This window comes from Narcine bancroftii, chromosome 13, assembly GCF_036971445.1.
Source record: "Narcine bancroftii isolate sNarBan1 chromosome 13, sNarBan1.hap1, whole genome shotgun sequence".
Taxonomy (NCBI): domain Eukaryota; kingdom Metazoa; phylum Chordata; class Chondrichthyes; order Torpediniformes; family Narcinidae; genus Narcine; species Narcine bancroftii.
The window spans coordinates 11,495,538-11,522,964 of record NC_091481.1 but is presented as its reverse complement, the minus strand read 5'-3'; the positions used below and the strand labels follow the sequence as shown (position 1 = coordinate 11,522,964).

Sequence of the window (27,427 nt, the reverse complement as noted above, 5' to 3'; positions counted from 1 at the left end):
AGGCTCAAGCAAACTCACAGGCCAGGGAACTACTCCTGGAATGAAGCAAAATCAAATTACCCCAAGAAGCTCACACTATAAGCTCTATGAAATAAACAAAAGCAGAAGAATGTCACAAGTGTGCACTGATTAATGGAAGCACATACACACAATTCCTATCCTTGCTTAATCATAGCCATCAAGAACAGAGGCATCGGATAAACTGTCTTTTATTGGTTAAACTTCCCTGCAGCACAAATTAGATGACAGATCTAAACACTAAGTACAGACTTAAAAACCAATGAAGCTTTGGCATTTTTGCTCAAAGTAATATTTTAAAATAAAAGCAGAAAGTACTGGAAATATTCTGCATATTATGAGGTTCTGTGGAGGAAAAAAGTTAATATTTCAGGTCAAAGGTCCTTGAATGGGATATTCTGACAAATGACCAGTAAACATGTTTTTTCCCCCTCCTCACAGATTCCTTGAGTACCTCCAGTATTTTTGCTTTCATTCCATAATCCCAGCATTTGCAGTGCTCTTTTTCAATAAAAGAAATGCATTAATCTGTCAAAATCTCTCTGATACAGTTTTGGTTCAATGCCATATCTTGCAAGTTTCTGCATCATTCTCTGCCCTCAACAGAAAGACTAAAACATAAAACATTACAGCATAGTGCAGGTCCTTCAGCTCTCGATGTCATACCAACCTATATATTCCTAGCAAAAAGAATACTAAACCCTCCCTATCCCATAACATTTTTATTTCATCGATGTGCCTAAGAGTCTCTTAAATGCCCCTCATGTTTCAGCCTCCATCACCATCCCAGGCCAGGCATTCCAGGTATCCACAACTTTTTTTTTAAACTTACCCTTGATGTCTCCCCCAAACTTTCCTCCCTTCACTTTGTACTAATCAGTCTATCCTTTATGTTTTCTCATTTCATGTACAACTCTCTTCTAAACATTGTTTTCAAATATAGCAGTCATTTGTATGCATTTTTCTTTCCCTTTGCTCCTTCCTCTTTTTTTCTTTTCCCTCATTTAATGTTTGTAAAAGCATGATATTTAAATAAGACGTTGACAGCATTCCCACTGAGGATCGAGGAAAAGTGTTGATAGCATCCTCCAGTTATTTATTCTGCACTCCCCTCTTCGCCCTCAAAGAGCTAACCCTGCCCCACCACTCCTCACTTCTCATTAGTCTTGTCTCTTTTTCTTTAATCCTCAATTCCCCTACCCATAATCTTCCTTTCACCCCAAGGTTAGATGAAAATTTTCAATCCTCCTTCCCAGTGCTTCTGTAAAACAATAAGAATTTGTTTATTTGCTTATCAGATTAAGAGGCTCGCTTTTCATGAATTCCAGTTTAACTTCTGCAGGTTTAGTTCTGGGTCAAAGCATTCAACTTCAAAAAGTTTAAGACATTAAAAGGAGTCCGCTACTTCAATAAATGGGTTTGATGGGTGTAGAGCTCGTCGAAAGAACCAAAGACTTGTTGATCCAAACCAAGGCTTTTATTAGCAAAAGACCGGAGCTCTTCACAGGTGGCCGACCAGTCCGGAATGATCCGACCTGGCTAGGGACACAACCCTTTAAGGCCCAAACAATAGGTGTGGCTTAGCTCTCAGCCAATCGCTGTAAGCACAGTCTAGATACAGTAACTATATACACTATGTATATTGGTGACAGATCTGTACTATCACAATGGGTTTGATGGGGAGTGGCTGGTCGGGTGAAAACAGCCCTCTCCAGAGAAAGGAAAAAAAAAGTGTGAAAAAACAGAACTCAATAAACATAAAATACAGGAAGAGAAAGATAAGGTTACAGAGAAGAGACAGAAGATGGCACCCAAAAGAGAAAAAGTAAGAATAACAGAGAAAATGGAAGAAGGAAAATCACTGGAGAAGAAAGAAGAAGGCCTTACCTGCACATCAGAGCAGAGAGCCACCGTTGAGCAGAGCGGCCGATCTCCGATGTTGGTGAGTCCCCAGAGGAGTGGTGTCCTCCCGACCGGCGGACTTCAAAGATGGCTCTCAGAGCCAAGAGGTGCGCAACTGAGCATGCACGAAGAGATACACATGTGCAGTGCACAAGTAAAAGATAAGGTTAACGCCGGCGGGAGGGGGACTCAGCTGAGGAGAGGCCAGCTGCAGAGTGGCCAGCTGAGAGATGCCCAGTATCGGGGCGTTCGGCTGGGGGAAGTAAGCAAGAAAGAAGAAAAGAAAAGTGGTGAGAAAGAGAATGAAGTGCTGGAAGAGGGTGAACAGCAATGAGGCGACCGGCAGGAGGCCCAAGCGGCGGGTCGGCCTGCAGCAGGGGGCCCAGCGGCGGGTCGGCCTGCAGCAGGGGGCCCAGCGGCGGGTCGGCCTGCAGCAGGGGGCCCAGCGGCGGGTCAGCCTGCAGCAGGGGGCCCAGCGGCGGGTCGGCCTGCAGCAGGGGGCCCAGCGGCGGGTCGGCCTGCAGCAGGGGGCCCAGCGGCGGGTCGGCCTGCAGCAGGGGGCCCAGCGGCGGGTCGGCCTGCAGCAGGGGGCCCAGCGGCGGGTCGGCCTGCAGCAGGGGGCCCAGCGGTGGGTCGGCCTGCAGCAGGAGGCCCAACAAAGAAGGTAAAATAGAAGGACAAAGTTTAGATAAAGCCTTTTTCGAAGAACAAATGAGGTAATTAAAAGAATGGCTATCATTAGAATTTAGTTCAATCAAAAGAAAAGTGAAAAGAGGTGAAGACAGAATGCAAAACTTTGAGTTGGTCATGACTGAAATAGAGAAAAGAGTAGAAAATGTAGAGGAACGAGAAGCTGCTGAGGAAATGGAGATAAATGATTTAAGAGGGAAGTTGGAAGAGCGAAAAAAAAAATTAAAGACACAGATTTATTGTCACAAAAAATTGACATATTGGAAAACTACAGTAGGCGAAACAACATAAAAATAGTGGGCCTGAAAGAAGGCAAGGAAGGGTCAGATATGAAGGAATTTATAAAAGGATGAATCCCAAAGGTGCTGGGAACGACAGATTCACACGAAGAAATAGAAATTGAAAGGGCGCATAGAGTGCTAGTACTGAAACCGCCACCACATCAAAAACTGAGATCCATATTGGTAAAATTTCTAAGATATACGACAAGAGAAAACATACTGGAGCAGGGAAGAAAGAAGGTTAGAGAAGACAATAAGCCGTTGGAATATAAGGGACAAAAAATATTTTTTTACCCGGACATAAGCTTCGAACTTTTAAAGAAGAGGAAGGAATTCAACACGGCAAAAACAATCTTATGGAAGAAAGGGTGTAACTTTATATTAAGATGTCCAGCAGTACTCAAAGTATTTATTCCTGGGGAATGGAATAGACTGTTCTCGGACTCAAAGAAAGCCCAAGAATTTGCTGAACATTTGCAGGACAGGAGAAGAGAGGAGGAGGAGGAGTGACAAGAAGGATGAAAATATACAAAAATATGAAAAAATATAAAGTAAAGATAATATGTATATATAAATATTTAAAGATGGATAAGAGAAGGGGAAGAAGGGAAAAAAGAGAGAAAGCTTTGTTATAATATAGGAAATTAGTGTTCTCTGAGGGGGCTAGGGGTGGGAGAATAATGATCACTGCAAAATCAGTTGACGGTTGCAAGTAAGTTGGCAAACCAAATGGAAAGGGGAGTTGTGGTTGCCGTCAAGGGACAAGGGGCAATCCAAGGAGGGGAGGTTCATTTGGGGTAAAAGGGTTATTGCTTGTGGGGATTGCTGGGGTATTTCATGACTTATGTGCGTTGTCATATATTGAGATTAAAAAGGAAAACTTAAAAAAACAGTCATGGAAAAAAGGGATGGAAGTGGTGAAGAGACGGAAAAGAAGTGAAAATAAAGATATAAGATGGCCACGTTGAACTATATGACAATAAACATTAATGGATTACATAACCAAGTTTAAGTGTATCCCATTGGGAAAAAAAAATCACATATAATTTAAAAGACAAAGTTACAATGTTTGAAAAAACCTGGGAACCATATATGGAACATAACAGAAAGAGCAGGCCTCGGACCACCACCACCTAAAATGATAAGAAGATAAACACGATCAGATTTGATGTGAATCAGTAGATGATACGTCTTTTTTGTTTATATTCCTTTTGTATAAAGATATTGTTTTATTGTATTTTATATGTTCAATATTTAATGTTTTTGGAGGGAGGTGGGAAAGGGGAAGGGAGGGATGGGGAAAAAAGAGAAAATATCACTGAATATTTAAAGAGATGTATCTGTAAATCTATTGGTTGATATAGTTCATAGTGCGATAAATAAAGAATTACAAAAAAAATAAATGAGTTTGGCATTGTTGTAGTTTGAGGTATTAGAAGTAACTATTGATGTAGTTTTATATACTTTTTTATAAATTTTTTCTGCATGTGTTTACTTGTCAATTTTCTATGTTTATATGTTAAACTCAATAAAAAAAATTTAAAAAGGAAAGGACGTGCACAAAACAATGTTTTTGAAATAACTGGAGAACCAATGTCTCACTTCATACCATCCTGTGATTGCACCAAGAAATTAAAGCATTGTTGAAGTTCTTGGACTGAAGGGAGATTCTGCATTGATTCCAAGCCATTTAAGGAATGTCATAGCCTCTTCTTAGGCAAACCATCAAGTCTGAGGATTACTTGCTTCTATTCTACTTTTGTGAGTTCTGAGGTTAATATTCAGGATAATGTGGGCCCTGGAGGCTGCTGGAGGTGAGCCAGTGAGGTGAGCCATTTTGAGAGATAGTGCACTCCTTCCATTGTTTATACTGGACTTTGTGTACTCCCTGTTCATAACCTCCAAGATTTAATACTATTCTAAATGGTCCTTCTCCATTCTGAAGATTCATGGCCCCAGGATTCCCATTTCAGTGGAGATATCATCCCTGCAAGCAAGCTTTGACATATCTTTAATTTCCTCTATCCACGGAGTAATCTTTTACCTTGACAATGCTCAATTATTTGTCTTTTTCAGGAATATGATGCCCAGTATGTCAATTATGTAGTTTGGGAGAGTCTGCATGTAAAGACCTTGTGTTTTTGATTTTTAGTTAATTTTGTACCTGTCTCTTTAAGAGAACTATTGTTTGTAGCGTTACCATAGTGACTATGATGTAATATGTTGTAATATTCGCCCAGACTAACGGCTTGCTCATTATTCTACAAGATGTGAAGGAAACGTGAGCACAAGAAATTTTTCTTTGAACTTTTGTATCTCTAAGCTTTTTGTATCTCTTTAAATACCATTTGTATATCTATTATACAATAAATGCTTTGTTATTCATCGTTATGAAAGTCTTAATGCGAAGCTATGCAAAATATTTATCCGTTCTATCAACAAATTAAAACTACATAAAGTAACAGCCACAGAGTTTGATTTGTTGGATTAAAGACATTGAAATTGGGATATCGCAGCTCATGTTTTGGAAGATGATGATTTGAAATTAGGATACATTACAATAAGGAAAGTGTCGTCGATATGAAGGTGTTTGTTTACTTATCCCATCAGTGGACTGGGAAGATTTTGCAGAGATAAACTTGGTTTTGATCCACTAATTTGAAGTGCCTGCTGAAGGCAGCCCATTTGACAGAAGTATAAAGCAGGGCTGATGCATCAATGTTACCCTGAATGTTGATCCAGCTTCTGCCCCAAGCAGTGATAATCACCTAACTTCTGGGCCTGTGTTAGCTGATATAATTAATGATACCCCCTACTTGGATGTTATTGCCTCTCCCTCAGGTGATCATCCTTTTTGTTTTTCCAAGACAGACACTTTTTTTTTAAAAAATCCAACTCAAACCTCCTTTCCCACATAATCCAAATTTATAGCCCTTCCTTCCTATAATTCCATCTCAGAATCCCCGGAGATGAGATTCTACGATTGAAAGTATTACAAAAGGCTCTATCAAAGTCAAACCTATCCCACATTACTGGACCATAGTTGACAATTCAAGAAAATGTCATTTATTGTTATCTGATCGCACAAGTACAACCTAACTAAACAATATTCTCCAGATCTCAGTGTAAAACATGCAGACATACAACCAGACACAACATATACAGGCAAACAATATATATGCAGAACAAGTATTTTATCTGTACACATAAATAAATAGTTTATTGAATATGAGAGGTCATATGGTTAGAGTAAGCAGGTCCTTTGGTCATTCAGCATTTTCACTGCCTGTGGGAACAAGCTGTTCCTCAGCCTGGTGGTGCTGTCTCTGATCCTCCTGTATCTCTTTTCCGATGCAAAAATCTGAAAGATGTGTGCAAGGTGGAAGAAGCCCTCAATGGCATTGTGTGCCCTCTTCAGACAAAGATCCTGGTAGATCACGTTTATTGGGGGGGTTTGGGCATGGGTAGGGGAAGACTCCTGTGATCTTCTCTGGCATTTTTTATGGTCCTGTGGATTGACCTCCAATCCATTTCTCTGCAGCGACCATTCCACACTGTGATGCAGCCAGCCAGGATGCTCTCAATAGAGCTCCTATAGAAGGCTGACATAATGATGGCCGCCAGCCTTGCCTGTTTCACTCTTCCCAGGAAGTGCAATCAATATTGCACCTTCCTGACAAGTGAGGAGATGTTGAATGTCCACAATAGTCACTAGTTAAGTCAAAATCAAGGAACTTGGTGGAACACAGCTTTAATGTGAGAGGGGAAAGATTTAAGATGGACATGAGGGGCCATTTTTTCCCCACTTGGAGGGAGGTCTGCATCTTGAACAAGCTGCCACGTAAAATTGTAAAAGTGAGCACAATGTTGATGTCCAAAAGTCAATTGGATAGATATATGGATCGAAAAGGCTTAAGGATATGGACTGAAGAAAGGTGTGGGACTAACTTAGAATGCCAGTTTGGTCAATGTGGATGAATTGCGCTGAAGGGCCAGTTTTGTGCAGATGATTCGGTAACAATCCCTTCCTAAGCCATTTAGTGCATAAAATTATTTTTTTTTTAAGAACACTTTTTAAACCTCCAATTCCTCACGTATCTATTACTCAAATAGTGAAAAAGGTAGCTGCAACAAAAAAAAATCCAGAGAACACCACTTGCCCCATTCCACCAATTGATTAGACAGCATTCCCATGATTCCTACTTTAGCCAAGTTATTTCATCACATATTATTCAATACTCTTGATAGATTTGGCACCTTCTTTAAAAAAAAACAAGGGATGGATTCCAATACATCAGTGTGATATCTTTCAAGCCATATTTCTGAATTCATAAATACCTATCAGTTCACTAACTCAAAGCTATTTCTGCCACCTTGTGGCAACTGAATAACAATGGGAAGTTGAGATTAATTTAGATATTTCACATCAAAAAGATATATACATTTTTAAATAATCTCATTCAGTAACCTAGTCAGCAATTCATTCTGTTTAAACCCTTTCATTCTATTGAAACCCTTTCATTCTGAGAGGTTGAAAGTCACAGGAGAATCACTCACATCTGGACCAAAAGCAGCATGTTCTCGTGATGAAAGGAAAAATATTCCAAACGTTAAATACTTGCACTTAAAAAGATTATTAATGCGCACTCCCACATTGTGTCACATCCCCTACAACAGGAAACTATCAACCTAATTTATGAAATACCTACGTTAGGTTAGCCCTCAACTTTCTCTCATCAGTGATAAGTCAATATTTTTGCAACCCATCCTTATTATTCAACACCTATCATTCTGTTTGACCTTTTAATTTCTCTTCCAAGGTTGCCATCTCATCCAGTGTTTCAGTGCCCAAAATTGAATACAATACTCCAGATGCCATCATCATTAAATATAGATTTCAGATTATTGTCAGAATACATAAATGACATCACAGAATCAGAATATATTGTCATGGGATTCGGTGTTTTGTGGCAGCTTCAACAGTGCTGACCACCTAACAACATTACTGTAAAAAAAATAATAGTGCATGAAAGGCAGCGTCTTTTGTTCATTGATTATTCCGAAATCAGCAGTGGGGAAGAACCTGTCCTTGTGCCATTGAGTGCTCGTCTTTAGGCTCATGTACCTTTTTCCTGACAGTAGCAGAGTTAAGAGGGCATAGCCTGGGTGGTGGGAGTATTTGAGGATAGAGGCTGCTTTTTTATGACACTGCCTCTTGTAGATATCCTCGATAGAGTGAAGTCTGGTGCCTGTGACGGCATAGGCTGAGTTATCAACCCTCTGGCATTTATTCTCGTCCTGGAAGTGAAGCAACCAGCCAGAATGCTCTCCACAGTACACATGTAAAAGTTTACGAGAGTCTTCGGTGACGTACCTAATCTCCTCATCCAACCCTGAAATTGCTATTTCCTGCAGACACGGGAGAATTACCACTAATTGGTAGTGCAAAAAATAAACTGAGCACAACATAAAGATGCAAATAAAAGAAAAGTAAACAAACTGACAGTACAATAGAGAGAACAAAAGAAAATCAATAAAGTACACAAGAGTCCTTAAATGAGTCTCTGAGTTTGTCACAAGATGTGTGATGGTGGAGGGGTAGTAGCTGTTCCTGTATCTGCTGGTGCAAGTCTTGTGGCAGCAGCAAGAACAGAGCACGTGCTGGGTGGTGTGGGTCTTTGATGATCGCTGCTGTCTTCCGACAGCAGCATACTCAATAATGGGGAGGGTTTTGCCTGTGATGTCCTGGTCTGTGTCCACTACCTTTTGGAGGGCTCCATGCTCAGGGTTATTGATGTTCCCAGACTAGACCGTGATGCAGCCGATCAGCACACATTCCACCACACCTCTGTAGAAACTCCACACTATTACATCACTTTCTCTCCTTGGCATTCCAGGCCACGTGAAATGAAGATTAACATTATTCAAGTTGTTTAGACTGAAGCGTTAAATTTTAATTTTACTTGCAGATTTCCCTTTCTTAGCCCCACACCAATGAAATACACCCATACACCCAAAATCATACATCCTCACTCTTTATCACAGTGTGTTGAATTCACTGGTTTTGCTCCCCCACCTCCCTCAAATACCAGTCTCTAACTTCCTCTCTCTCATGTACACATTTGTGGCTCCAGGCTCCACTGAAAGATACTCAACTAAAAATAACTTTTACAGCATGTATTGATAAAAGTGCAGCAGGTTTGGTTAAAAATATTCTCAAGTTTGAGAATCACCAAACTGACAGGAGAGATTTGTTTTACCTCTTGTAAACAAAAATGTTTATGTCGTACATCATAATCATCTTTATAGCAAATCTTCAGGCTTAATGTCATAACTCAGGAGTCTGCAAACGCTGAAATCTGACGACATTAACAAGCAGCAGATCATGTTTAGTGCAAATGAACACTGTCCATCCAAAGTGTCAGCAACACACCTGGACCTCATTAACCACCACAAATAGCAACACACCTGTACCCCATTAACCACCACAAATAGCAACACACCTGTACCCCATTAACCACCACAAATAGCAACACACGTGTACCCCATTAACCACCACAAATAGCAACACACCTGTACCCCATTAACCACCATAAATAGCAATACCTGTACCCCATTAACCACCACAAATAGCAACACACCTGTACCCCATTAACCACCACAAATAGCAACACACGTGTACCCCATTAACCACCACAAATAGCAACACACCTGTACCCCATTAACCACCATAAATAGCAATACCTGTACTCCATTAACCACCACAAATAGCAACACACCTGTACCCCATTAACTACCACAAATAGCAACACACCTGTACCCCATTAACCACCACAAATAGCAACACACCTGTACCCCATTAACCACCACAAATAGCAACACACCTGTACCCCATTAACCACCATAAATAGCAACAACACCTGTACCTCATTAACCACCATAAATAGCAATACCTGTACCCCATTAACCACCACAAATAGCAACACGCCTGTACCCCATTAACCACCACAAATAGCAACACACCTGTACCCCATTAACCACCACAAATAGAAACACACCTGTACCCCATTAACCACCACAAATAGCAACACACCTGTACCCCATTAACCACCACAAATAGCAACACACCTGTACCCCATTAACCACCACAAATAGCAACACACCTGTACCCCATTAACCACCACAAATAGCAACACACCTGTACCCCATTAACCACCACAAATAGCAACACACCTGTACCCCATTAACCACCACAAATAGCAACACACCTGTACCCCATTAACCACCACAAATAGCAACACACCTGTACCCCATTAACCACCACAAATAGCAACACACCGGTACCCCATTAACCACCACAAATAGCAACACACCTGTACCCCATTAACTACCACAAATAGCAACACACCTGTACCCCATTAACCACCACAAATAGCAACACACCTGTACCCCATTAACCACCACAAATAGCAACACACCTGTACCCCATTAACCACCACAAATAGCAACACACCTGTACCCCATTAACCACCACAAATAGCAACACACCTGTACCCCATTAACCACCACAAATAGCAACACACCTGTACCCCATTAACTACCACAAATAGCAACACACCTGTACCCCATTAACTACCACAAATAGCAACACACCTGTACCCCATTAACCACCATAAATAGCAACAACACCTGTACCTCATTAACCACCATAAATAGCAATACCTGTACCCCATTAACCACCACAAATAGCAACACGCCTGTACCCCATTAACCACCACAAATAGCAACACACCTGTACCCCATTAACCACCACAAATAGCAACACACCTGTACCCCATTAACCACCACAAATAGCAACACACCTGTACCCCATTAACCACCACAAATAGCAACACACCTGTACCCCATTAACCACCACAAATAGCAACACACCTGTACCCCATTAACCACCACAAATAGCAACACACCTGTACCCCATTAACCACCACAAATAGCAACACACCTGTACCCCATTAACTACCACAAATAGCAACACACCTGTACCCCATTAACCACCACAAATAGCAACACACCTGTACCCCATTAACCACCACAAATAGCAACACGCCTGTACCCCATTAACCACCACAAATAGTACTAGATGGATCAAAATGTTTGTGCTTTTTTTTATTTGGCACCATCCCACATATCCTCCAAAAACTTAAATGTTTTCACGTACATTGGTAATAATGAGTTCAAGAAACAATAGTGTGCTTTTTTTTAAAAATACACTGTTACTTCTATTTTTGCTTGTTTTTAATCAAGCAAATAACACTTTTTGTTGCTAAACACTAAGGGTGGTATTACTGAACCAATGTGTTCTGGAAGGGTGTTGTATAATTTTATTCACACAGGTGGAAAGGAGCAGATTGGCAAAACACCTCAATTCAGCTCTCATCATTTAGCCCAGCTACTCTAGACCATATTTTATTAAATCATCAACGCCTGCTGTTCCAACAAAACTATGCAGCGTCATCAGCTGTTTCAAAAGATAAAACAGTTCCCTTACCTCGGGAAACAGCCTGATGACGCTGCATAGTTTTGTTTAAACGGTAGGCGTTGATGAGCTTGTCACCACAAATGGCTCCGGAGAGTTACTGCAACACTGACACATAACCGAGCAGCAAACAATGGATCAGTCATCATCAATGTGGATGCAATCTCTCTGGAGTCAGAGCCCATCTACTCACTGAAAGGTGCTCCACAAGCAAAGATAAATAATTTATAGGAACTCCAACAAAAAAATCACAAATCTCAATTGATCTACACAGTTAAACTAACAGTGGGGGGAAAAGAACGCAGCTCTTGTCACCTATTCAAGAATAGAAAACAATGCACAAAATAATCCAGCTCACTTTCTTTTAATCCTTTACAGTCTATTAAAGCTGATAAATATAATCAGCCCTATCTGCCATCATGGATCAACTCACTCATTAAAAATAAATTTTCCATGATGTATCACTTCCTGAAGAACATGTGACATCACATTTTGCCATACATCTAATCGAAACATTGAAAGTAGGATGTTTCAATTTTAGAAAGTAATAAAAAGTTTGCAAACTCTATAATTTGGCACATTAGTGCATTGATATTACAACTCGCCACAATCCTGGCTATGCACAGTAATCTTGTAAACTGAATCCCATCAAATATAAATCTTTGTCTGTAATCCTATTATGAAGATGTAGGAAAATCAACTTTAAACAACTGGATGGGGGCAGGGAGGAAAAAGATATGGAATTAATGCAATTAATATTGAACAGCTCAGTATTTATAGCCATTTCAAATGGGGAAAAAAAGAACAGACGATCAGTAGTCAGTGAGTAATAGGTTTTCCTAGAGGGAAAATCTTAACAAAGCTACCTTTCACCAATGGCCTGAAAAAAATGTTTTTGTTGTTGTTACAGCAAGAATATTGCAGAATGAATTACTGTACTTCATTGGTCAGGAGATGGATGTCTCAAACTATCATCCAGGTTACATACAAGTGCTGGCAAAGAACCCCAAAAACTCAGGTACTTCAGTTCTTTTTATGTTTAATTTTTAACCCCTGAATGAATAAATTGTTTTGCTTCTCTTACCCAATAAAAGTAACAGAACAATAAATTAAGTTTGGAATGCAACTTGGACAGTAGTTCTATTCTATACTCTCTAATGGCACTCCAGAGAGACAAAAAATTAACTGCCAATGCAGATCATGAAATTCTGGCTACAGAGAAACTTACAACATAATAACAACCATAATGCTTTTACAGCTTCAATCAGGATATGAGTATCACGCAAATTTCAAAACTTTTATCAATAATGAAACATTCAATCTTTTAATTGGGCATTGCATTAATTTGGAGCAAGAATGCATGTTTACCCAAGAATCCTGATTCCATTCTGACACAAATAGAAGACAACAAAACATCACTACAATCCTAAAGGTTATTTACCATACTGCATGCTTGTAAAAACCTCGTATCATATTCAGGGAATGCATGCAGAAAAAAAATCACGCAGAAGCTCCGTGTACTTCACCCCAACATCTACTGTTCATGCTCGAGAGCAAATTAATCTGCATGGCAGAGTTTGTGAAAGATGAAGAACAAGGCAGGAAGTTTCACCATAGTCTAATATTTCATTTGTGTGGATAGATTGGATAAAAAGTACCAGCAGTAAAAATGAACTTCAACAGTAACTTGTGAATTGAGACATTTTTCCGATCTTACCTTTTTGCCAATCAACTTCTTCCGTAGAAATTCTCGGGCCTCAAACATGTAAGGAATATCATAGAGAGGTCGCAGTTTCTTTCGGTCCTAGGGATGAAATAAAAACAAAAACATTTAAGATCGTGAAAAACGCTAAAAAATCTGAAGGATTGACTTGAAAAACTTTCTTCTCAAAAGGAGATGAAAAATGTATGCATTTGGTAACAGCAACTCGCTTTTTTTTTTAAATTCACATTTAAGAAAGATACAAGATGAAATATTTCCTTTCATCGGGCTATTAACTTTGGACCACTTCCTCAGGGAGGTGAAACCAGAGCATGCGAATATTTTTAAAGGCGGTGGAAGATGTTTCTTCACAAGGATAATCAAATCAACCTTCCACTTATTAACTGTTGGGCAGGCATAAGGTGCTGAATGGATTACACCTGCTTCAATTTATTATGTCCTCCTGCTTCATCTAGAAACAAAAGAAATTGGGAATATTGAAGAGGCTGAAAGATTAATATGAAGTATTTGTTTTTATATTTTTAACTTACTAAATTTATTGTTGTATTTAGTTCATTTAAGTTAATGTGGTATTTCTTTTTCTTTTGATGGCCATATAAAAGTTATGGGGCACCATGTATTTGAGAGTAGAAAATAATTGCAGAAATAATGCATTAGTATTTGCTAGAGTCCTGAGGAAATAAAAGTAGAACAATAGGAGTGCCAAAGTGGAACAGAAATTCCAGGAAATAAATAGAAAGGCACTGTTATAAGTTAATCATATTAGAGGAAATGCTATTTGGCTCCAATAGTATCTATGTCAATACAATGGAGTTGATTTCAAAAAGAATAGCTGAAACAACTAATAATTTTTCAAAATTAATTTAAAACAGGAAATATAGAAAATTTACTGGAAGACAACAAAACATCACTACAATTTTCAAGGTTATTTACCCTTCTGCATGAATTGGGGTAATGGGAAGGTAAAAATGGAAAGCAGGCATTTACAGAGCATCTTTCACATCTTTGCATAAAACCAAAATGCTTTACTAATTATTCTGAAAGGGAACAATAGCTATAAACATGCACAAAACCAATCAATTGTTGCTAAATCCTACAAACATAGATGAAACAGGAGGCCATGTATGAAATCCATAAGAGTTGCAACCACAAAAATGATCATTTGGCTTAATCGGTTTGTCTCACATAATATAGGGCAGAGCCTCACTAAAAACCAAATGAAGCCCAATCAAGAAAAGTGGGTACCGGCTGGCTGTGACAAATCCCTGATATGTTCCAAACCTATGTTGTAGGGATCTTTAATGTTGTATGTAATTATTGTCTGTCGAAAAAATGGCTCAGACTCGACGGCAAATCTTGTCTATAAGTGTAATTTGTGACTGATTCCTGGAAATTGTTTGAGTTTGAAAATTTACAATAAAATTTCAAAAAAAAATGAAGAAATATCCTTCTAACCAAGAGGCAAAAATGCAAACAATCTTTTCTTCCCTGTATTCCAAAGCCTTGGCTCCTACAACTGTGATATTCCTTAGATATTCCTTCTATCCTTACTGCTTTAAACCAAAACATCTTCAGAACTCTATCCTATTTTTTCTCCCCAATCTCCACTATTTCCCCTTTCAAAGATTCTGCTCATGAGACCCATTGTCGACTCATCAATCCATTTCCAGAAAAACTATTACTTCCTTCCTGACTTTCACATTAGCCAATAGTAATAAAAAAAACAGCAGAGCTGGGAATTTTCTCTTCGGAGCATAGAAGGATGAGTGAAGACTTAATATACATCTTCAAGATTATGAGAAGCAAAGATTGGGTGAACAGCCAGCACCTGTTTCCAAGGAAAGGAATGGCAAACACCAGAGGACGTGTACAATATTGACTGGCATTTCTTGACTGCAAGCGGGATAGATGGGGCTGAATTTGTTAGGTGTGTTCAGGAGGGATTCCTGACATAGTATGTGGATGAGCAAACGAGAAGAGAGGCCATACTAAATCTAGTTCTGGGTAATGAACCTGGTCAGGTGGGGGAATATTTTGGTGAGAGTGACCACAACTCCCTGAGCTTTAGCATAGCTATGGACAAGGATAAAATTAAACAAAATGGGAATGTGATTAATTGGAGAAGGGACAATTGTAATGGAATGAGGCAGGAACTAGTGAGAGTAAATTGGAAACATGTTCAAGGGTGAAAGCACAGAACTAATGTGGAGGAAGTTTAGAGACCACTTGTGTTGGGGTCAGGATAGGTTTGTCCCACTGGGACAGGGAAAAGATGGTAGGAAAGCAGGTGAGGCAACTAGTCCAAAGGAAGAAGGAAGCATATGTTAGATATAGGCTCATGAGAAGTATATGGTTGCCAGGAAGGAGCTTAAGAATGGACTTAGGATAAAGGAGGTAACATGTGCCTGGAGGCAGAGGAGGTTGGGGAGATCCTAAATGAATATTTTGTTTCAGTCTTCGCAAGAAGAAAGAAACTTGATCAGGGTGAGGTCAGAATACAACAGGCTTGTGTGGTGGACAATGAGGCAATTAAGGAAGAGCAAGTGTTGGATCTTCTTAAAAATATCAAGATTGATAAGTCCTCAAGGCCAGACGCAATATCCCCCAGGTTGCTGTGGGAAGTGAGGGAAGAGATAGCTGGAGCAATAGCTATTCCCTTTGAATTCTCTTTGACCACAAGGGAGGTGCCGGAAGTTTGGAGAATGGCAAATGTTGCCCCCTTGTTTAAAAAATGTAATAGGGAGAATCCTGGGAATTAGAGACCAGTGAGTCTTAAGTCAGTGGTGTGCAAACTATTGGATAGGGTTCTTAAGGACAGGATCTATGAGCATTTGGAGAAGTCCAGTCAACTCAAGGTTAGTCAGCATGGCTTTGTGAAAGGAAGATTATGCCTCACAATTTGAGCCTTTTTTGGGGGGAGGTAATAAAGGAAATGAATGAGTGTAGGGCAGTAGATGTGGTCTATATTGATTTTAGCAAGACATTTGACAAGGTCCCCCATGAGAGACTCATTCAGAAAGTCAAGAGGCATGGGATCCATGGAACTTTGGCTGTGTGGATAGAAAACTGGTTGCACATAGAAAGCAGACAATAGTAGTGGAAGGCAAGTATTTTGTCTGGAGGTCAGTACTAGTGAAGTATCTCAAGGATATTTTCTGGGTCCCCTGCTCTGTGATTTTTATAAAGGACCGGGTTGAAAAGGATGGATCAGTAAATTTACAGATGATACGAAGGTTGGAGGAGATGTGGATGACTCTGAAGGTTGTCAAAGGTTACAAGAGGATATAGACAGGATGCAGAGTTGGGCAGAGAAGTGGCAGATAGAGTTCAATCCAGACAAGTGTGAGGGATGCATTTTGGAAGGACAAATTAGAAGGCTGAGTATAGGGTTAATGGTCAGTAAATTAAGAATGTGGATAAACAGAGGGACCTTGGGGGTCCAAATCCATGCATCCCTCAAGGCGCCGCATAGGTTGATAGGATAGTTAGGAAGGCCTATGGGATGCTGGGCTTCATTAATGAGGAGATTGAGTTCAAGAGAATAGAGGTCATGTTGCAACTCCTCAAATATTTGCTAAAACCACACTGAGAGTATTGTGTTCTGTTCTGGTCATTTCATTATAGGAAGAATGTGGAAGCAATGGAGAGGGTGCAGTTGAGATTTACCATGATGTTACCTGGAATGGAAAATGAGTCTTACGAGGCAAGGTTAGCAAAGCTGGAATTTTTCTCTTTGCAGCGTTGAAGGATGAGAGGAGACTTAATAGAGGTCTACAAAATTATGAAGCATAGATAGTGTGGACACCCAGCACCTACTTCCCAGGACTGGAATAGCAAACTCCAGAGGACATGTGTACAAAGTGAAGGGAGGGAAATTTAGGGGAGACATCAAGGATTTTTTTTTTTACACGCAGAGAGTTGTGGGTGGCTGGAATGCCTTTACAGGGATGGCAGTGGAGGCTGAAACATCTGGGGCATTTAAGAGACTCTTAGATAGGCACATAGATGGAAGAAAAATAGGGGGTTACAGGGTAGGAAGGGTTTAGTACTTTTTTTAAGGAATATATGGGTCACCACAACATTGAGGGCTGAAGGGCCTGTAGTGTTCTATGTTTTAAACTCACTTCTATTTTCCTCACCAATCCTCAAAAAAAAAACTCCCCCCCAACATATGCAAATTTAAATTTGCTTTAGTCTGATTTTGGTCCAAATGACAGCCAATGCAATTGTGACAGGTAAATTATAATCTTTTCATTACTCTCTCTTTGTGCACAGCTTTGACACTTTTGTATTAACATAAAACTGAGTGGAAGTGCATTTATCTGGTTCATTTTTTTCAAATCAAGCATCAGGCAGAGAATTGGCTAGACTGGCCTCTCTTGCCACAGGCACTCAGTGTCAAAAGAACTATCTCTACATCTCCCATTTCTCACTTCCATCCTGCCTCTCAGCAATATTAGATTTCTACTGTATCAGTTTCTATATGAACATTGAACACACTTTGCACGACATCAATTCAGCCTCGCAACAATTCCGGTCTCTAAACTGCAGGAGTACCATCAGCAGAAATTTTCTCCAGCTTTTGGCAGCTCAAAAATGAAAGCATCAAAACACCACGGGAACACAAGCCATGACAATATTGAACCGTATGGTGTTGTGTATCATTCACCTCAGCACGACAATCAAGCCAAAGGTTCAATTCTAGTTCAATGTCGACAGAGCAGTAGGGTGAAAGCAGCACCAGATATCAAGGAAAATGAAGTGCACACAAGGCCAAGATGAAACAAAGGGGCCATGGGCACACAATAAGAAAAACAGCATACAAAGGAAGAGTGAAGAAAAATTAAGAACTATCAGATCAAATCTGTGCAGCCCTGGCACTTCTAGTACTGAACAGTGATAGATAATTAAACAGCTAACAGAAGGCATAAAAAAACAACCCCAACCTCAATGATGGCTGTCCATATACACTAAAAACCAGCCTGAAGCATTTATATGATCGGCCAGAATGCAGATGATCCACCTCATGTTTTGTACAAAATACACAAGCTGCTGCAAACACTCAGTAGATCAGGTGACATGTGTAAGTAAAGAGAGTCAACATTTCAGGGTCTTTCCACAGATGTTGCCAGGCTTTCTTTCAGGCTATATGGATGTGTATTCATTAGAACTCTAGGGGTGCAAGAACGTGACTCACCACCACCATCTCCCCGAGATAGGGACAACAAAAATTCAAATCCTGAAAAATGGAGACCAAAGACATAATTGTCCTTTCCCTTTCTAACTGACTACTTCCCTCTCCACTGAACCATCCATCATACAAGATAAGCTACAGATGACATGCCATCACCAGACTGCCCATTATCAGGATAACATTATCCAACTGCCCATTTCAAATCTACTGAAGTAGAAATCTCACCCCTGCCTTTTTTAGATTTGACCATTTTAAGACCCAGCTGACTTGCCTCCTTCCCTCCCATTCTGCCCTCTTGTTTCATCATCCAAATGCTAACCAAATCTCCACACACACTGAGACCCATTCACCATCATTTGTGTTTACTGAATCATGAATTGGTATTAAAATTCTGCTGTGTTTTCAAATACCTTTAATATCTCACACCTCTTCTGTAATCTTTTCCAGACTTCTAATCGAAAGAAAAAATGCTGGAAATATGCAACAGTTTTTTTTAAATGTAATTTTAATTTCAACATACGGCATGGTAAAAGGCTCTTTCAGGCCACAAGCATGTGCTGACCATTTACACCCAAATGGCCTACAACCCCTGGTACGCTTTGACCAGTGGAAGGAAATCCACACAGACACAGTAAGAACATACAGTGCAGGATTCAAACCTCAGTTCCGACTGCTGGTGTTGTAACAGTATTGCACTAACCCTGCCGCCTGTGTTGTTTTACAACATTAGTAGAGAAAGAAATAGAGTTTAACAACTCAGTTTATTTCAAATTTACTTCCAGTTCAGCTGCTCCACTATTGGCAACCATGCCTTTAGTTCCTCAAGATCCACACCCTAAAAAAACCCCACCCAAAGTCCTTTTTCCTCAAGGAGATTATTAGAGTATGAAATGTTTCACTGCTCTTGGCTGAGGAAGTGCACATACAACATTTAAGAACTAGAGAGGTGTTAGAAAAATAAATAATACACCAAAAGGGATGAGATGAACGAAATTAGATGTCCCTAGGTGAATAACTAACAGGAACGGTGGTATGACAGATGGGAATGGATAATTTTTTTTTAATATTTTATTTAACATGTGGACATGATGATACATATAATCAAAATGAACATTACAGACATAGTATGAAATGTTTAATCCCTCCAAACCACCCTAACCCCCAACCCATCCCCCATTCACCCACCCATATCTATCCCAAAAAAGAGTTAAAGGAGATATAACCCACAATAACATAATTAAATACCAACAACACCAGCACAGTATGGCTGGAGAATTCACAATTTTAAACCCATATAATCCAAATAAGGGCTCCAAACTTTCCTATAGAAAGAATAATTATAATGTAAATTATACGTTATTTTTTCCAACAGGATACATGATCTCAATTCCATATTCCATCCATGTAAATTCAAATCAATCTCGTCTTTCCATGTAATCCCTACATTTTCTAGCAACAACTAATGCCAGTCTCAAGAATGCTATTTCAAATCTAGTCCATCTCAATTCTAAACTCAATTTTTTTAATACCACCTACCAAAATAATAATGGATCCAATGGCATTTTCACCGAAAAAATATGTTCTAATAACTCTAAGTCGCATCCAAAAAGATTTTTTACCATACCACATGACCAAGTAAAATATAAAAAAGAACCAACCTCCTCCTGACATCTAAAACATAAATCTAAATAATAAACTAATCTAAATCTCACATTAATAATCTTAGTCATACTATCTTTACACAAAGTCCTCCAATCGTCTTGATTGATCACAGACCCCAAATCTTTTTCCCATTTTAACCTAGACTTATGTAAGTCTAGTTTAAGTATTTTATTCTACAATAACAAATAGATATAAATCTCTTCTTCCTACCTTCTATAAGTAAAGTTTCAAACTGAGATTATCGAGTCAACCTCAAAGTATATCCACAATTATCCAATAATAAAGTCCTAATGGAATAGATAACTCATATGGAATTCTTATGACTGAAGTTTGAGTCCCATTCAAGATGATTTTGATATCTGCTACACCTAAAAATGATAATATAATTGTGGGGTCAGTAATCCGAAAAGGCCAAGATTTTCATGAGGCATTCAGGATTTAGATAGAATAACATTTTTATTTAAAGACAAAAAGGATTTTCAAACTCTACAATTGAACACAGATTTAGAATTTTAAAAACTAGAACAAAATGTGGAAAATTCACATCAAGTTGGTCATCACCTGATGGAAAAAGGAGTTTTCCCCCCCCCCCCCCAAAATATTAATCTTTGAAAAAAAATCAATGGACTATTTCATAGCATCTTTGTCTTTCAGAATAATGTTTTCCCAATTTACTTTCATCACTGAAATAGCTCCGATTTTAGAATCTAGCAACATGTTACTATTTTTCCCTTCAAACTTAACACCAAGCTTCAAAATCATTTCTAATTTTAAACTAGTCATGATCTGGTTTAGGATGAAAATACAAAAAGGAGCATTTATTTGGCATCAGCCTGCATCACAATTTCACCAACAATCCTAAATTAGAGTTCTAAAGAGGGAAGTTATCTTGTTACCCAACAAGGATGTTATTTTCTTGGTGGGTGGGCTAAGTAAATTGCAGCTGGACCAGGTTTCCAGCCTGCAATGTAACTTTGCAGTCACAATTTTAGGAAAACCTGTTTAAAAAATAAACCAACTATTTTTCTAAACAATTCTATGTTTTCTTTTCCAAATACAACACCTTTCAGTGCATTTAAAATATAAAATAACGATACACTTTATTTTACAGGAAGGGACAAATTTACAATCTAATTCAGTTCCAAGAAAAACTAAGGAAAAAAATAATGTTTTACTTGAACCAAATATAACCAGATATCAACCTTTTTTTAGAATTGCTATGGCCTACAGTCAGAATTTATTATCAGTTTGTTAAATTTAAAATATTCACAGCATCCCATTTTGATCAGCATTTTAAACAGCATTAAACACTACAATTTCATTGGTGGATTCTTTCCGTTCTTTAATGTGATGCTTGCACTGCTTCAGGGAGATCAAATTGGAAATGTCAGGCTTTAGTTGCCAGATGCTTTACTACTTAAAGATTATCTCTGCTCCAATTATACATTTGGATTCACTGAGATTCAGCACAGAGACATAATTACAAATAAATTTAGAGCCAAAAAACAAATAAACTTCATAGCACATTGTAGTAGTTACTCAAAGCTGCTCCAAAATAGACAACTGTAGAAATGGAGAGGATTTTCTTCCCAATGTTTACTGCAACTTGTATCAGTGCACTGCAGGACAATACACAGGACACACACAGGGGACTGATGCTGGAATCTGAAGTCAAACACAACCAGCTGGTGGAACTCTACAAGTCGAACAGTATCAGTGGGAGAAAAAGAATGCATGATGTTTCAAGACCAAACTAGTTCTCAATATTTGATAAAGAGTTTCGACTCAAACGGTTGACCATTCTTGATCTCCCACTCATGTTTCTTCACCTTCCAGCAGTGTGTTTGGAAAGTTGTAAAATAACTTAATTTTCTGTGTTCTCAAATATACTAGATTCATTCTCCTTAAATTAACACTGAATATTCATAAGGCACAATCCATAAGTTACAAATGTGTTCTGAAAAACCTTTTTGGCAGATTGGCAAACTGAAGATGGGATAGTTTCAATTTAAAGCAATGGAAAGTCATGATTTCCCTGGCACAATCAAACAAGACATTCTGCCGTTAGACTGCAAAGTCAGGTAATTATAACAGATCCTAGAGCCACTTAGCATCCTGCAGGGGGTTCATAGACTTCTTTCACAACAGATCCACCTTGAAACTCATCATGTGCTGACATCATATACCAACTACACTGAACCACAATTTTGCATATTAATTCCTTCTCTAGGATTAACACCAATTTCTCCTCAGTTGATTTGAAACTGGCCACACAATTTTATGAAGGCACTTAACAAAACCAAGATCATAGTCACCCAAATTCTGCTGATAAATTATCAAAGACATTGCAATTCTGCCTTGCCTCTCCAGCCACCCAGATTTGATTCTGACGCTGCTCAGAATGCCAGTTTTAAAGATCACATCCTGTTTGATCTTCAAAAAAGCAGAGTAACTAATAACAGAGATTGAAGGTAGAATCATTACCGTACTTCCTCATCACTTCATTTAATCATTGTAAAGATTTGAACATGGCATAGCAAAAGAAACAATGTTCTAATAATATACTCCGTTAAATTTTCAACCTTTTTCTTTCCACTCACATACTACTTTAATTATTCCCAATGCCGTAGATGCTCTGTGCTTAAGGTGGTTTGTGGGTGGAAAGAAAAAGTTTGAAAACCACTGTTTTAATCATACCTAATTGAGTCGTTATGTGCACGGTTTCATCACTCTAAAGGAAATGGGCCAATGACAATTTTTCTCAAGCAAAAAATTTCAGAAACAATTGGATCCAGAGCAGAGATTCTCAACCTTCCCACTCACAGACCACCTTAAGCAATCCCTTACTAATCACTGAGAACTTATGGTATAGGGATTACTTAAAGTGGTCTGCGAGTGGAAAGAAAAATGTTAAGAACCACTGATTTAAACCATAATCATTTACATCCAAAGTTGGGTTACATTCATCCAGCCAAGTGCGAGTATGCTATTCTCACTGCCTTTTAGATGCTAGAAACAAGAGCCGATCTTTTAGGCAGTGTAGCTATTCCAGTTTCCAGTTAATGTGAATCACAGGATACTTGCCAATACTGATATAACTAAATGTCAACTCACTTGTTAAGAGATGTCAATTGCCTGACACTTACTTACCAGTGCTTTTGTGATCTGAATGTTACTTGCTATTTATCATCCCTTCTGCAAATATCCTGCACAATGGCCAGGGCTGTGTCATTTGCTGAGAAGTTGTAAATGGAATTGAACATCGTGCAATCATCTGCAAACATCCTGACATCTACCAGATCATTGGTGAAGCAGCTGCAAGTGGTTGGACTTTTGACACCTCCCTGAGGAACTCTGAAAATGATATCCTGGGGTTCACCTAATTGACCTCAAGCCATCACTGCCTTTTTCCTTTCCAGCCAGAGTGTTTGCCCTTTGATACCCAAATTTAGAAAACCTCCTTGATAACCCTAAATCTTTCCTTGATGCTAAGGGCAGTCACTTTCACCTTGCTCCTTAAATTCAGCATTTTAATTCATTTGGATCAATGTCGTGATGAGGTCCAGAACAGAGTAATACTGGGAAAATCCAAACTGGGCAGGTTATAGTCTAGTAATTCTTGCTTGATAGTACGAGTGTAGTGTTTCTCAGCCAGTGGGCCACAGCATGTTTCCATGTAGGTCTTTAAAAAATGTAAAAAAACCCAATTTAGATGGTGTGTTTCTTATAGAGCTGCTTTTGACTTGAAAATATTGCTCAGTCATTGCCGCTAGTGGGCTATGGCATGTTAGGCTGAAAGTCAGGTGGGCCTTCTGCCGAAAGAGGTTGAGGGCCACTATTGATACCTTCATCACTTTGCGCTTTTCATCACAACTACTTGCGCAAGTCATAAACATTCAGAATTTTAAAATCACCTTAAACATTTATTAATTTTATATGTTTAATTTAGAGAATAACAGGCCCTTCTGGCCCACAAGCCTGTGCCTCCGAAATATACAATTTACCAACAACCCCCACATATTGTGAAGGGTGGGAGGAATCCAGAGCTTCCAGAGAAAACTACCAGATTCAAACCTGAATTGCTGGCACTGCAATAAAAAAAACTAAAAGGTACAGGAAATGACATTACACAACATCTATCGTAAATACCAATTATGTTCAAGAAAATCCATTTTATTTACATCTAAAATGTCGTAAAATGTCTTTGATGACAGTAAACAGCAATTATTATTTAATGCAAACTGCTGCATAGCTACAGTCCAATCAAAAACATTTTCAGTGGTCCATATTCTATAACCAAGATTTGCAGCTAAGAGTTTAAACAGTTAAAGTATCCAAGCAAATAAGAATTTTTTGATCAAGCTGCACCCTGTTGAGAGATTCTATGACAGCACTACAGAACAATCACCCATCAATTCTGTTACTTTCAATAACTCTTTAGCAGAGATTATACTATATACTTTTCCACTGGGATCACTGCTTTCACAGTAAAATTCCACCCCTTTATCACCAGACCCTGTTGCATAAGTAACCAATGATTAGAGCGGACAAGTATGATCAAAACACTGTGAGAAAGGATGCCAATCTATTAGTTTATCTTGTCTTATAATCTGGAGGACAACTTTGTAGGGGCAGCTTTGGAGATATTTCTCGAGTGCTTCAAAGTGCTAACTGCAAGTTGCCCACATCTCTAATCCACACAGAATGGCACTGCTACTGACAAAAGGTCTGATGTGAAATGTCAAGTTTTACTCTTCACAGATGCTGCCTTATCTGCTGAGTGAGAGGAGGTTAGCAACAGGTTTTTGGGGGATACATTGAAACAGTCGCTGTTGCATTTCTATTCTATCCAATCTCTCTTTTTCTGATGAATCGACAAACACATTGATGGCGGGGGGGAGGCGGGACCATGCAAAGGACAGACGTGTTTTGGTTGACCTCTACATAAAGAGTACTAAATAGATGGTTAAAACTTAAAAATCAAGATTTATTTTATCAAAAATGGATAAAACAAGCACGAAGAAGCTAAGGCAGCCAAGAACAAAGAGTGAAGAAACTCCTATTCAACTGGGAACATCGGGTGAAAGTCCGAAAGGGCGTGGTGCAAAAATAACGACGGGACGGGCAGAACCAGGTCAAACTGAGGAGTCGGGTCAAGAATTGAGCATCATCCTGGAAAAAATGGAGAATTTGAGTAACTGATTCATAAGTGTTGAAACGGTGATGGAGAAAGTGACCAAAATAAAAGAGATTGTTTTAGAACAGATGCAGAGAATGGGCCGAACAGAGACTGAATTGACATAAACGCATGGAAAAGTCGAGGCTTTTGGAAAAAAAGCCAAAGAATGGGAGTCAGATAAACAAGGACTGTCTGACAAAATTGACCATATTGAGAAATTAAGTTGACAAAATAATGTCCGAATTATTGGACTAAAGTAAGGATAAAGGAAAGAGAACCAGTGAACTTTTTCAAAAATGAATCCCACAAGTGTTGGGTGGGAGAAGACAAATTTGGAGAAAAATTGCCTATCGAGAGAGCTCACCGAGCACTCACCCAGAAGTGCCAGTGATCAGGAACCAAGGCCATTTCTGGTGGGACTTTAAAGCTACCAAGAGCAGGAGATAATTCTGGGAGCAGCAAAGTAATGCCTTGCCCAAGAATGATCATGAAAAGCTCATGAAAATCAAGATTTTAGCTTAGCCTTGATTGAACAAAGAAAAAGAAATGAAGATGTGGAAAGACATCTACGTTAAAAACTTGAAATACTCAATGATATATCTTGCAACTTCAAGGGTCAAAGTAGCAGAAGAGACCCGGCAATTTTTCGAGAACAAGGTGGAAGAGTGTCTGCAAAATTGTGAAGTATTAATTTTTTTAATTTTTACTAAATTGTCTTGTATTTATTTTTTAAAAGTAAAAGTGTAGAGAAATAGTTATGGAGAACTCAGTAAAAGGAAAACAAAATTGTGAGAAGTGGTAGCAGGGTGGAGACTCGAGTCTAAGGGGGAGAATGGCACCTGGAAAGGAGTAGTGCCAAATGGAAGGTTCTTCTTCCTCAAGAAATTCCGCAGGCTTTTCTTGCGGGCTTTCAGGGATCTACTTATATGTCACCATCAGGGTAGGGAAGGATCACTATTATTTGAAGAGTCAACGAGATTTACTGTTTAAAAATATATTGTTTTAAAGAAGAATATGGATAGAACATAAAAAATTTAAAGCAGATATAGACTTTTTACAAGAAACACATCTTACCAAATTGGAACATGCAAAATTAAAGAGGATGGGTGGGGCAAATAATATCATCATTTGGATCAAAAGCAAGAGGTGATTTTAATTAATAAAAAATATACCAATAAAAATAGAAGAGACTTTAACCGATCAAGCTGGAAGATTTGAAATGGCACACTGCAAAATCCATGCAGAATCATGGGTGTTTATGAACATTTACGCCCCAAATTATGATGAAATCTTTCTGAAGGATATCTTTTTAAAAACCGTAGGGGGAAGACAAAATATATTGATTGGAGATTTCATTTTTGTTTAGATCCAATATTGGACAATTCAGCAAGAACAGTAACAAGGGTGAAAGCTGCAGAAACGACATTGTCATTTATGAAGGATTTAAATTTAATTGCTATATGGAGGCTCTTTAACCCCTGAGAAAGAGACTACTCATTCTACTCAAGGGTACATGATTCACATACAAGGACTGATTTGTTTTTAATGTCTTCCCAGCTACAAAGTGGAGTGGTAAACAAGGTATACTAGGTACGATTTTTATCACTCACCGTTAATGTTAACTATTGCAGTAATGGAAAAGCAAGATGTACAGATGGACCCTTAATGCTATATTATTAAAGAGGAAGAATTTTTGTGAATTTATTTAAAGACAGATAGAAATATTTTGTGAAAACAACTTTCCTTCCACTGACAAGTTTTCTAATATGGGATACACTTAAAGTCTATGAGGGGACAAATTATTTCTTATACTAAAAAGCTTAAGAGAGAATATGCAAGAGACTTGGGTCTAGAGAAGGAAATTATCTTGTATGGACGACAAGGGATTTCAACAGGCTGAACTCACAACCCGTGTTCAAAATGGGGTTTCAACATGCTGCCAGCTTGCCATCACTGCAGAAAGCCTGTTTTGTCTCCTCTCTCTCTGCTTGCAAAACCACATGACCTTGTTAGAACAGCAAACTGCAACCAGACCCAAAAACCTCTGAGCCCGTTCATCGGTTGCTTTCAAAATAATTCCTTACGCCACAGCATCAGTCCAATTAACATCTACTTGTGAAGTCTCTTGAGCTCAGGTTGGACCTCCTTGTGAAAACCTTTACCAAAGCAGTTTTTATTGTCCCTACAAAGGCCCTGGGCCCAGAGTGTCTGGTTTGAGCAAAGCTCTTGCATTTTAAATGAG

At 38.9% G+C, this 27,427-nt stretch overlaps 1 protein-coding gene across 1 annotated transcript in view; it reads right to left on the bottom strand.

The window, feature by feature from the left end:
• The window catches only part of snd1 (staphylococcal nuclease and tudor domain containing 1), a 767,382-nt gene that overhangs the window by 661,057 nt on the left and 78,898 nt on the right, over positions 1–27,427 (bottom strand). Inside the window, exon 11 of the mRNA XM_069908835.1 lies at positions 13,145–13,231. Within this exon, the coding sequence (XP_069764936.1) occupies positions 13,145–13,231 (87 nt within the window). The remainder of the gene's footprint in view (positions 1–13,144; positions 13,232–27,427) is intronic.